The sequence below is a fragment of the Diabrotica virgifera genome, chromosome 2 (assembly GCF_917563875.1).
Source record: "Diabrotica virgifera virgifera chromosome 2, PGI_DIABVI_V3a".
NCBI lineage: Eukaryota > Metazoa > Arthropoda > Insecta > Coleoptera > Chrysomelidae > Diabrotica > Diabrotica virgifera.
Genome location: NC_065444.1, coordinates 121,031,141 through 121,044,708, shown reverse-complemented (window position 1 = coordinate 121,044,708; position 13,568 = coordinate 121,031,141). Strand labels below are relative to the sequence as shown.

The 13,568-nt window shown below is 30.6% G+C and overlaps 1 protein-coding gene across 4 annotated transcripts in view; it reads right to left on the bottom strand.

Annotated features, from left to right (window-relative positions):
* The window catches only part of LOC114325217 (Ca(2+)/calmodulin-responsive adenylate cyclase), an 897,698-nt gene that overhangs the window by 95,703 nt on the left and 788,427 nt on the right, over positions 1-13,568 (bottom strand). For all 4 annotated transcript variants that reach the window (XM_050642766.1, XM_050642767.1, XM_050642770.1 and 1 more), the window contains exon 11: positions 5,597-5,875. In XM_050642766.1, coding sequence (XP_050498723.1) covers positions 5,597-5,875 — 279 coding nt within the window. The remainder of the gene's footprint in view (positions 1-5,596; positions 5,876-13,568) is intronic.

Genomic DNA, 13,568 nt, shown 5'->3' with positions numbered 1-13,568 from the left:
TCTCGGCTATGGTACTGCTCTTAGCTCTGCAATCGGCTCTCGGCTTTGGTACTGCTCTTAGCTCTGCAATCGGCTCTCGTTCTCCCGGGTCTAGTGGTCTCTCTCTGAGGGTGTTGCTGGTGTGGACTGTATAGGCTTTCTCAAACTTCCTTGAAGTATTCTTCTTCTCGATAGGACCATGAACAATATCCCTTCGTTGGCTCAGTGTAGATGGTCTTTAAGTTGTGATGGAAACACCAAATAATAGTAGCAGAGTTTATTGATGAGACTTACACTATGGATGTTGACCCGGGGTACTTTGAGTAAAGACTTAAATGATGATCGTTGAAGACAATCACTCGCGTTAATGAATTAATAATAATTGAATCTCTAGACAAGAGATCTTAGTTTTATATAAGTTTAAATTGGGTCAATGTAAACACGGGCCCCGCGTGATTTTGTGTATCTAATTAAGGTAAATTGTTTATCTTATGTCAGCAACTTTTGGCTGATGTCCAAATTATATTATTGATAATTGACCAAATGTGTATGTAATTTAATTAATTACGTGTGTGTGTTTAATAACAAATAAATGCATTCGATCTACTGGGTGATAAAATGATACTGTCCAATTTCGGATATGAATACTGAATATTTGATATTGGACAACGTGCATTAATTTTTTTCGAATCCTGAAAAAACTAATAAGTATTTTTGAAAAATTTAGGGCCGAAAGTCTCTGAAAACTTCTATAATATTTATTTTAATAAGTTACAGGGGTAAAAAAGAGAAAATTCAGTATAATTTTTATTAATTTCAAATATCTTATTCAACAGAAAATCGAAATACATTTTTCATACGTATTTAGGTGAAACGATGACCACCAACAAACTGACGACCACACTCAGGATTACTGAGTAATAGACTAAGAGCCGCTATAGGTGAAATTTGCTAATCATTTTAGGCACGATAAGACCCTTTAACTTAAATAGTAGAACCTAAAAGAAAACCTATGAACACTGTGCCGTCACTTTTCAGTGGCACATGCGTCGACATGGCGCAGCAAACTTTCCTCTTATGGACGGGATAAATAAATTAAAAGGTACCCTTCCTCTCTCCCAGAATTATTTTTTTTTATTTTTTTAAGTTCTATGTGACTAAAAAATAAGACTCAGTGTAATTTCAACCCACCACCCCTTTCCCCTTCCCCCACCATCAAAAACTTTAATTTTCGTTTTTTTTAGGTGGGATGCAATCAATTTTAAAATTTCAAAAAATCCACACGGATAGTTGAGCCTCTTACAAAACATGTCTATTTTTTATAGACCATTAGGTTGAGTGTACATAACCTCAAAAAAAACTAAAAAACTTCCAAAATTTTTATTTTGGAAAAAAGCACATAACTTTTTTGTGGGAATGGCTGCAGGTCTAATTTTTTTTAATCTTGTGTATTTTATCAAACACTATATTTCTGATTTTTTTCAGATTTTTCCGTAAGGTTCGTCACTTTCAAAAATCCTAAAAACTGTTTTTTGAGGGGTTTTTTTGGGGATTTTCCCAATTTTATAGACCTCAAAATATATCAAATCAATGTTTTTTTTATAGGTTATATGTAAATTAAAATAACTGAGTCCTTTAGAACATTCAAAAATGGAAGAAACACGTTCAAACCCAAAAAAAAAACCCTAAAAAACAGTTTTTTGCATTTTTGAAGGCGACGAACCTTATGGAAAAATCTGAAAAATATTAGAAATATAGTGTTTGATAAAATACTCAAGATTAAAAAAAATTGGACCTGCAGCCATCCCCCAAAAAAAGTTATATGCTTTTTTCCAAAATGAAAATTAAAAATTTATTGAGGTTATGTACACTCAACCTAGGGGTCTATAAAAATAGACATGTTTTGTAAGAGCCTCAACTATTCGTGTTGATTTTTTGAAATTTTAAAATTGATTGAATCTCACCTAAAAAAAAAATAAAAACGAAAAATGAAGTTTTTAATAGTGGGGGAAGGGGAAAGGGGGTGGTGGGTTGAAATTACGCTGAGTCTTATTTTTTAATCACATAGAACTTAAAAAAATGAAAAAAATAATTCTGGGAGTGAGGAAGGGTACCTTTTAATTTATTTATCCCGTGGAAATTTATTTAAGTGGAAAGTTTGCTGCGTCATGTCGACGCATGTGCCACTGAAAAGTGACGGCACAGTGTTCATACGTTTTCTTTTAGGTTCTACTATTTAAGTTATAGGGTCTTATCGTGCCTAAAATGATTAGAAAATTTCACCTATAGCGGCTCTTAGTCTTTAATAGTTTGTTAAAAGGTTCAAATGGCACCAAATGTGCTGGAATCGGGTATATTTAGTAAGATGTGTTGATAGCGGGTAGGATTCTTATAGTTCTCGATGGCGAATGCGTAGGAGGCGAAGTTTGTGCTGAGAGCGGGTATATTTTGTAAAATCGCGGCCCGGTCCCACTACGGACTGGAGTAGCGCGGAGTGGTACTGTAGACATACAGATGCAGAGCATGAACGTGAATAAATAATATATCTTGTACCTTAGTATAAATAGGTGGGATAACTTGGATATTTCTAACTAGAATATCCTAGTATAAAACAATAAATAGAAAACTTGAAAAGAAAAGAGGAATTCATGATTAAAATAGGGATGATAAAATATAATTAACATCTTCTATTCTAGTAATTCTAGTCACAGATACTTAATGAAAATGCGGTTTCAAAATAATAAAACTGAACAGACTCAAACAGAGAACCTACACAAATTATTCTGCACGTTATAAATTCAAAATTCAATGCTATAAATTTATAGTTTATGAACCAACTCCAGTATTTTTATAGCACAGGATGTTGTTTCACAGTAAATTAAATATTTTTCAAGTGTGGCTTCCAATAATTTTTCTCTTTATACAATATAAATATTGACCACATAAAGTACTTAAAAAATCATAAAAAAGACTATTTTTACTATTTCTCTAAATATTTTTTTTTAAATAAAATAGATAATATGCAAACATGTGTTAATATACAGTGCTAAATCATAATTTTTGATATAATGTTGTTTAATTTAACAAATGTAACAATGGAATGTCTGAGTTAAATACCGTGTTTTATATGGGCTTAAGCCACAATTTGACGTTTCGATTTCTTTCCGGAAATCGTTTAAAAAAAACAAGATTATTTAATAATTGTGTTAAAAAGGGTGTATAACCGCCAAGTTCTCGAAGAGGTTATGTCTTTTCAAAATTGAGGTTGACTTACAGGTCGCGATGTTATAGGCAACAGCCATACTATGGCTGAAAAGATCCGAGGATAGACTTTTTGCCCCATGGAACATCAAATTCTGATTATTCTGTATGTGCGTATTGTTGTATTGTCTTTATGATTTCAATCATATATAACCCCCCCTAGTGTATGATTGTAGATGATGTATGTATCCTAGATCATCTTATTTGCTATTAAACATCTAGGAAACATCGTCTTCATGCCAACAACCCCCCTTGATGCGACACTATATATATATACGAAATTTTCGATTTTCTAAATCTGAGTAAAATGAAAAATGGGTCAAATCCCTTTTTAAAGATTAGGAAAAGACTCGTTCATCCATATTTATGTCAACCATCCATTTTGGTCCAAGGTTGTGGATTTTACGGCCTTTCCCATTTAGGGTCTGTTTTTCGTTCTCGTCCCAAAAACTCCCAAAAATTTCGCAAATTTAATTTCGCAATTTCTATTTAAAAAGGGGAAATGTTTGTGGGTATGTATGTATGTATGTATGTGTGTGGAAAAGTTACACCGATCTAAATTTTTTTCTATGTGTTCAAGAGGGGATCAGGGCTGATTCAGAACCGGTGTAGTTTGTGACTTTTGACAACCCATAAGCCAACTATAGGACTGGGTAGGTACAAAACGGCATATTTTTTGGGGATATATATCTTAGGATCAAGGAGAGACAAGAAAACCGCAAATACACAAAATCAATAGTGTTGAGTTAAGCTTTTAAATGGTGACGAAGCGGTCAGGATCAGACATACACACGGCTCAGTACAGCCGAAAAACTGAAAAACTAACCTTTGATAATTTTGGTTTTTCGATAATTACTTAAAATTTCAACCTACGAATTGCGCCAAAAACTAAGCGTTTATTGAGCGTTTAGATGCGTCTAACAGCGTATACCTCGTATCTGGGAAAATTCGAATTTTTAAGTTATAGGCTTCATAAGAATGATAAAATCTATTTCCTATGAAAAAAAAAACGGTTTTTCAAGCTCAATAATTCCTGTAATATCGTCAGTTATCATATTTGACCTTGGATGCATCAGATACTACATGTCAATATGTTTCAAACTAATGTTTAGTGATCAAAATCGGTTAAGCCGTTTAGAAGTTATCAAACTCCAAAAGTATATTCCATTTAATTATTATCGCCGAAATGGTTTATGTAGTTGTAGTATGTAGTTACGACGCTAAATTTGATCGGGCAATCCGAGTTTATTTGCCGGTAATCCCAATATTTTTTTCAATCTATTTCGAATAGAATAGAATAGAAAAAATATATTTAATAGATATACATTAAAAAAATTTCAAAAAATGTATTAGGATGGCTGGGATATGAACTTTGATTATCCTATCACAAGTTTAGTGTTGTAACCACTAGATCATTTGGGAGATAATGCGACAAAAGCGATCATTTATAACGCATAACGTGTAATCGAGAAATATTACATTCAACTTCATACATTTATTTATAAAAAACTTGGAAGAACTCCTGATACAAGAACAAAAAACCGCTAAACACCGTAAAAATGAGTGGCATATACAATATTCCAGCTACAAAAGAGCTAATATGTATATTACGTGGCGCGAAAATGCGTTTTCATTTTGATGGAAAATGAAATTCTAGTTTTAGTTTGAAAGATTTTTCCATAATATTTGCTAAATTTGAAGTAAAACGCGCCACAAAAGAGCTTCAAAATGTAAACTGTATCAAACTTACTCTTTTGTGTGGCGTTTTACTTCAAATTTAGCAAATACCTATTATGGAAAAAACTTTCAAAATAAAACTAGAATATTATTTCCATCAAAATAAAAATGCATTTTCACGCCACGTAATATTCATATCGGCTCTTTTGTAACTGGAATATTGTATGCGCCACTAATTTTTACGGCGTTTAGCGTTTTTTTATTCTTGTGATACATAGACACAATACACGAATACTCACACACACAAAAACGCAGAAATGACATGCAGAGAATGCAGAAATACACAAAATAATTGAAATTTGATGTTCCATAGGGCAAAAAATCCACCCTCAGATCTTTTCAGCCATATCATGGCTGTTACCTGCAACACCTCGGCCAAGTAAGTCAACCTGAATTCTAAAAAGACTTCCGGAATGGAAATCGAAACGTCAAATTCTTAGTTAAAAATGTAATTTCATTACACACAATTGAGGCTTATTCCCATATAAACATAATATTTAAGTCTTTAGGCTTTTGTGTATTTATTAAATGTGCTTTTACTAATTTCATGGTATTTCATACCAGAAAGAAAAAAATAATTACGTTTTAATACAGCAAAATAGTAACATATTTTACTTACCACATTAACCTGTGCTACAGTATACACTAAAATAATGGTAAATACAGTAATAGCCAGTCTTAAAACAAAACTTTGAGATATATCCCAAAGTATCCATCGTAGTCTTACAGCCAACAATAGCATCAACAGTACTGCTATCCAAACGAAAGCGACTAGAAATAATATGAACAAAATGGTGGTTCTTGGTAGTACTACTGCCTGAAGAGTACTTAGCAGTACCAGGAGAACCAAGGCACAGGCTAGAGTCGAACTGTAACCCACGTCGATGTCGTGGTGATACTAAAAATAAAGGAAAAGATTAAAACATGTTGGAAAAAAAGAATACATCAACATAACATGAAAATAGAGTTAAATCAGAGATACTTATTCTTATTATAGTCGGTCCGCTTAGCTTCAGAATGTTTTAAGTCATAAAATAGTCATAGTCAATATACAACAAATCCCTACTGCATATTATTAAGGAGACTTTTACTTTCTAAATTTAAAAAAAAAAAAAATATTTTTTTACGTTTCTTACATACATTCCTTAGTATCATAGAAATACTATCCTAAAATTTTATTAAGAAATTAGAAATAAAAACGGTAGCTAGCAGAGCTAATCTCGTTTTTATATAACACGGCGCGCGACGCCTCACCTGCTTCTTCTTTTATATTGTCTATACTTTATACAGGGTGAGTCATGACGAACTGTACATACTCCTACCTCGTATGAAGGCCTCTATGGGGAATAACAAATGACCATTAAAAAGTGCCTGCTCCCATTGTTTAATAATATACAGGGCGAGTTGTTAATTTTTACAGAAATTTGTATTCGTCATAATTTTTGAACAGTAAGATCGATGTCTCTTCTTTTGGTCAGTCGTTACACTATTACCACCCAATCAACTGATTTATTCAAACTAGAAAAAAATCAGGTTCGGCTTTAAAAAATTAGTTCGTTTTGGTCTTAGAAAAAAATTCACCCTGTATACGGTTTTTGAAAACTCCAATAAGAATTTTACAAATTAGACAAATAGGCAATTAAAATGGCATATTTATTTTTCCCCACACGATTACTTAATTAAAAAAAAAGAACAAATTTGACTATGAATTAAAAGTTTGGTGAAGTGAACCATAGATTTAAAAAAATTAACTTTTTTTACAAAAATTAATTTTTTTTGAACAAATATTTAATTTATAAGTTACTGCCCAATCAACTGATTAATTCAAACTGGAAAAAAATCAGGTCCGGCTTTAAAAAATCAGTTCATTTTGGTCTTCGAAAAAATTTCACCCTGTATATGGTTTTTGAAAAATCTACTAAGAATTTTACAAATTAGACAAATAGTTATTAAAATGGCATATTTACTTTTTCCCCACACGATTACTAAATTTTTTATTAAAAAATCAAATTTGACTATGAATTAAAAGTTTGGTGAAGTGAACCATAGATTTAAAAAAATTAACTTTTATTACAAAATTTAATTTTTTTTGAACAAATATATTTTTATAAGTAATAATACTACCACTGCTCGTGCTATACGTTTGAAACAATACAAAATTTTTAGCCAATTTCCAGAATTTCAAAAGGAACAGGTTGTTTTGAATAATACTAAAACATCATCCTGTATAATATTTGTTTGTCAAAAAGGAGATAAACAAATAAACCTAAATTAAACAAAAACAAAAAGAACTATTTTTTCCGTCATTTTTTGCATCACTACTTTCTCACCATGTACGAATACTATGTATGTGTATAAAAATGATAATTTGACATTTTCGTTGTTTGAGTACATAATTTACTTTTCGTTCGCCATCGTTATTATTTATTTGTGTTTCTTACACTCTGTGCACTTTTTTGCATTATCATATATTACAAAATAGTTTGCTGAATCTACTTACCAATGTAGCCGCCCGAGGTATGTACTTTATGCACGATGGGGCAACACCACATTTCTCAGTTACTGTTCGTCAACATCTTCATGTAACTTATGGAAATAGGTGGATAGGACGCGGAGGGCCTCACGCATGACCACCTAGATCACCTGATTTTAACCCTGTCGACTATTCCCTATGGGGTCGATTAAAAGAAATGGTTTATCGAGAAAATATCAATACGCAACAAGAACTAAGTAATTGATAAAATTATTGATTCTTGTAACATTATTAGAAATGGTCCCTTAACTCTCTCCCAGGAGGTCTATTAGACAGTTGATGGTCCGACAAAGATGGATTTCATTTCGAAAATCTGCTATAAATCTCAAAAAAAATTTGTTTTATGGTTTTATTTGTTTCTTAAGTTCTTTTATGTATGTATACAATTGTTGTATACACATACATATTTTAAATTTACTTTAACATTTAAATAAATCCGTTTATGTTCAAGTCGAGTGGAGACCACGAGAAGAAGCACTACGGAGCAGAGGACGACCCCCAACCAGATGGGCTGACGATCTGAAGCGTATTGTCGGCAACTGGATGCAAACCGCACAAATCAGAGAAATATGGAAAGAGCTGAGGGAGACGTATGTCCAGCAGTCGACGAGTACACGGGTTGATGATGATGATGATGATGTTTATGTTCAATGTTCTACATATGTATTTTCTTTTCGTTAATTTAAAAAATAAATTAACTGTATTTTGCCTTTTGAAATAAAACTCTAAGAATTCAATAAAACGACACTACCTCTGAATCACTAAACAACTGTACACGGCGATGTTTTAGTAGTATTCAAAACAACCTCTTCCTTTTGAAATTCTGGAAATTAGCTAAAAGGGATTTATTATTTACATACAACGTATAGCACAAGCTGTGGACGTATTATTACATATGTATAAATTAAATATTTGTTCAAAAAATAGATTTTGCAAAAAATTTTTTTTTAATTTATGGTTCACTCCAAACTTTTAATTCATAGTCAAATTTGATTTTTTTAGAGTTTCTTATTTTAGAGTGATTCTTATTAGAGTTTTCAAAAACCGTATACAGGGTGAAATTTTTTCTAAGACCAAAACGAACTAATTTTTTAAAGCTGGACCTGATTTTTTTCTAGTTTGAATAAATCAGTTGATTGGGCGGTAACTTATAAATTAAATATTTGTTCAAAAACAATTAATTTATGTAAAAAAAGTTCTATGATTCACTTCACCAAACTTTTATTTCATAGTCTTTGATTTTTTTTTTATAAAAAATTAAGTAATCGTGTGGGGAAAAAATAAATATGCCATTTTAATTGCCTATTTGTAAAATTTTTATTAGAGTTTTCAAAAACCGTATAAAGGGTGAAATTTTTTCTAAGACCAAAACGAACTAATTTTTTAAAGGCGGACCTGATTTTTTCTAGTTTGAATAAATCAGTTGATTGGGGGTAACTTATAAATTAAATATTTGTTAAAAAAAATAAATTTTTGTAAAAAAAATATTTTTTTAAATCTATGGTTCACTTCACCAAACTTTTAATTTATAGTCAAATTTTATTCTTTTATAAAAAAGTAAGTAATCGTGTGGGGAAAAAATAAATAAGCCATTTTAATTGCCTATTTGTCTCATTTGTAAAATTCTTATTAGAGTTTTCAAAAACCGTATACAGGGTGAAATTTTTTCTAAAACCAAAACGAACTAATTTTTAAAAGCCGGACCTGGTTTTTTTCTAGTTTGAATAAATCAGTTGATTGGGTGGTAATAGTGTCACGATTGACCAAAATAAGAGACACATCGATCTTACCGTTCAAAAATTATGGCGAATATAAATTTCTGTCAAAATGCGAAACTCGCCCTGTATATTATTAAACAAGGGGAGCAGACACTTTTTAATGGTCATTTGTTATTCCCCATAGGAGCCTCTATACGAGGTAGGAGTATGTACAGTTCCTCATGACCCACCCTGTATGTATGTGTTTGAAATGTATTTATGTATAGTGAGGAACTCGACAGTTGTTGCTTTCTAATACTTACAGCACGATCACGTGTTTTATATTGTTGAAATTTATCGAAAATTGTTGTTTTTTAAAATCGGAAAAAATATCTGGGTCTTGTGGAAATGGGTCATGGAAATAAGCATAATATTAAAAGAAAATTTAAAGGTTATACAGGGTGTCTGCGTAACTTGGAACCATATGGGAAACTTTTTTAATATCAATTTTACGAAAAAAAGTTATTCTTTATAAAATGCTCTGCATAGCCTAAAACCTAAGACGCAATTATCAGATATCAAATTGTATTAACAGTATACGAGGTATGTCAAAAAATATGAATTTCGCTCAGGAGTAAAGTGCCTTTATATATCAAAATATTGAAAATTGTCATTAAGAAAAGTTGCTTGTAATTAAAAATTATTGACGACATTAATGCAGAATGTTTGAAAACAATTTCACCATACATACTCGAGCCATTGGTTCACATTATCAATATATGTATAGAAAAAGGAATATGGCCTAAAGCCTTCAAAACAACAGTAGTCATACCAATATACAAAAATGAAGACAAAACTCTTGCTGCAAACTATCGACCTATATCTCTTATTCCGCATATTTCTAAAATATTTGAATTATTATTGAAAAATAGGCTTACAGCATATATCAAAAAATATAATTTAATTTCCCCTCACCAATTTGGTTTTAAGCAAAATACTTCCACCCAAGATGCCATTTTGAATTTAACATCTAAACATATGAAGCACTTAACAAAAATAAAGTTTGCTTATGCGTATTTCTTGATTTGGCCAAAGCTTTTGACACTGTAAATCACAATAACCTCTTACAAACTTTAGAGAAAATTGGTATAAGAGACAACTGTTTACAATTATTTAGAAGTTACCTCTCTGAGAGACAACAGGTAGTAAGGGTCTCCGAAGTAATAAGCGGACAAAGAAGTATAACATATGGAGTGCCACAGAGAACAGTATTAGGTCCTGTCCTGTTTAATCTATATATAAATGGATTATTTTCATTACAGAGTACAGGGCACATAATTGGGTTTGCTGATGATACAGCTATTATTTATGATGCTGAGAGTTGGTATGAATTAAAAACAAAAGCAGAATGTGATCTACAACTAATAAAAGAATGGTTTGACTACAAAATACTAACAATCAATTTTAAGAAAACTGTTTATCTACCAATATTTAACTCTAACTTGACCACTGATCTTTTCAAACCTCTTCAAATATCACATAATAAACAAAATTTTTATATTAAACCCGTAACAAATGTTAAATATCTAGGAGTTTTTATAGATACACATCTAAAATGGGACTTTCACATTAAATATATCATTAAAAAGTTACAGTTTATCCTGTATAAGTTTAAACATCTTAAAAAACACATATCTAATATATACCTTCGCACACTATATTACGGACTAGTAGAAAGTCATCTCCGTTATGGTATACTGGCTTGGGGAAGCGCCCTAAAAACACACATTCTCCCACTGGAAATCATACAAAGAAGATTTCTGAAAATTATTATGTCTAAACCATACACCTACTCTACAGATAGATTATATAAGGATAGTAATATATTTGACTTGAAACAGTTATACTTTCTTTGTGTGTCTTTAAAATATCACACCATGAAAACAGACAACAATTTACCATCACATGAGCATGCAAACACCTTTATATGATTCCGAAAATGACAAAGTCCTTCTATCAAAGAAGTTTTCTATTTCTAGCCCCAAAAATATATAATCATATCCCCAATGATATCAAAAATACTAAGAATGTTCTTCTATTTAAAAAGAAATTAAAATCATTTCTGATGGAACAAACAAGAAATTTTTGTGACATCATTATAGTAGCTTAAATTTACATACATTAAAAAACAAAAAAAAATAAATGAATCTCTAGAGTCACTACCAATTTTTATACCAACCTATATTTCAAATTTTATACTGTTTTAAACTGATTTATTTTGCTTATTATTTTTATCATATTTAATAAAACATGCGTATATACACCATTCTTCAAAAATATTACTAACTAATTGAGCCATACATAAATGTTAAAAAAAAATTAATTATTCGTGCTTTATTGTTAAACTAAGTATTTATTTTATTGTTTTTATTATATTATTTATTCTACGTATCATATTTACTAAAACATAACTGTGTATTTACAATTAAAAAAAACGTACCTATCTATTTATTGTATTATATTATATTGTATTATGTTGCTATTTATGTTATTTACGTTAATATGTTATTATTTATTATTTTATATCATATTTACAGAAACAGGTGTATCCGCACCTCTCGGAGACCTTCGGGTTAATTTATTCACTTTAGCTGTAAATATCTAAAAAGATTGTACCTATTATTGTTGAATAAATTATTATTATTATTATTATGTTATAATCTGAATTTACACTCCTCTAATAGGTCTGGATCCCGCGTATAAAAAAAGTTGATTAATAGCAAGCTGAAAATTTGTTAATAGCTTAAGGGTGTCTAGTCGGACAAACTTTGATATATGGGAACACTGGAACAGGGGCAGTTTTAATTGGACGGGTTAAAAATTTGGAACGGCCAGACCACGAAAACGGCACAATTATTTTGTCCGACAGAACAGACTTAAACTCTCCGAACAGAGATTAAACTCTCATGCAAAAATCAGACTGCTATTTATCACCAAATGGGCGTTTTAATGAGTGGAACATGTAGAATATGTCAAATGACAGGAATTATGACAGGTGATAAATAGCACTCTGATTTTTGCATGAGAGCTTAATCTCTGTTCGGCGAGTTTAAGTCTGTTCTGTCGGACAAAATAAATGTGCCGTTTTCGTGGTCTGACCGTTCCAAATTTTTAACCTGTTCCACAATTAAAACTGCCCCTGTTCCAGTGTTCCCATATATCAAAGTTTATCCGACTAGACACCCTTAAGCTATTAACAAATTTTCAGCTTGCTATTAATCAACTTTTTTTTCATACGCGGGATCCAGACCTATAAGTGAAAAAATTTTCCTCAAATCACGGACCCTCAACATCACTTTATTTATGGATAGCTCCGTTATTATTGATTTTACGAAAAAAATGTATTCATCATAAAACGTACTGCATAGTTTAACAACTAAGATAAAATTATAGGATATTAAATTTTGTCAATTTTATACGAGGTATGTCAAAAAATATGAATTTCGTTGAAGAGTAAAGTACCTTTATTTTTCACAATATTAAAATGTGTTATTATAAAAAGTTGTTCAGAATTAAAAATTATGTTTTAATATGCAATTGCATTCTTCTAGTTGAAATATTGTGAACTATAAAGGTATTTTACTCGTGAGCGAAATTCATATTTTTTGACATACCTCGTATAAAATTAAAAAAATTGATATCTTATAATTGCATCTTAGTTTTTTGACTATTCAGAAATTTTTATAAAGAATAACTTTTTTTCGCAAAATTAATAATTACGGAGTTATCATAAAATAAAAATGATGTTGGGTATCCCTAATTTGATGAAAATTTTCAAAATTTTTTTTTTCAGTTAAAAGAGTGTAAATGCATATTATAACATAATTTTTAATTACAAACAACTTTTCTTAATAACAATTTTTGATATTGTGAAATATAAAGGCACATTACTTTACAAGAATAACTTTTTTTCGTAAAATTGATATTAAAAAAGTTTCCCATATGGTTCCAAGTTACCAGACACCCTGTATAATCAGTTTACTGGAAAAAATAATTCTGAATTACCCAGTTTCCCGACAAAAAAATTAAAATCTAGTGATGAATTGCAACCTCGAACATACAGCTCTATAAAGTATATAATATTTTGCTTTAGTTTTGTGTTTTCAACTCTATATCAATATATAACATGCTGTTTAAAATTAAGTCATATTTATCTATTTTTAGTTCATTATCTCATAATTCATCTTAAACTATTTTTATTGTGTTAATTATGTTTACATATTACTATTTCAATTCTTAGTTCGCCTATACGGCAACGCTGTAAGCTTTACTCCAAATAGGGGTTGAGATCTTTTTTAAAA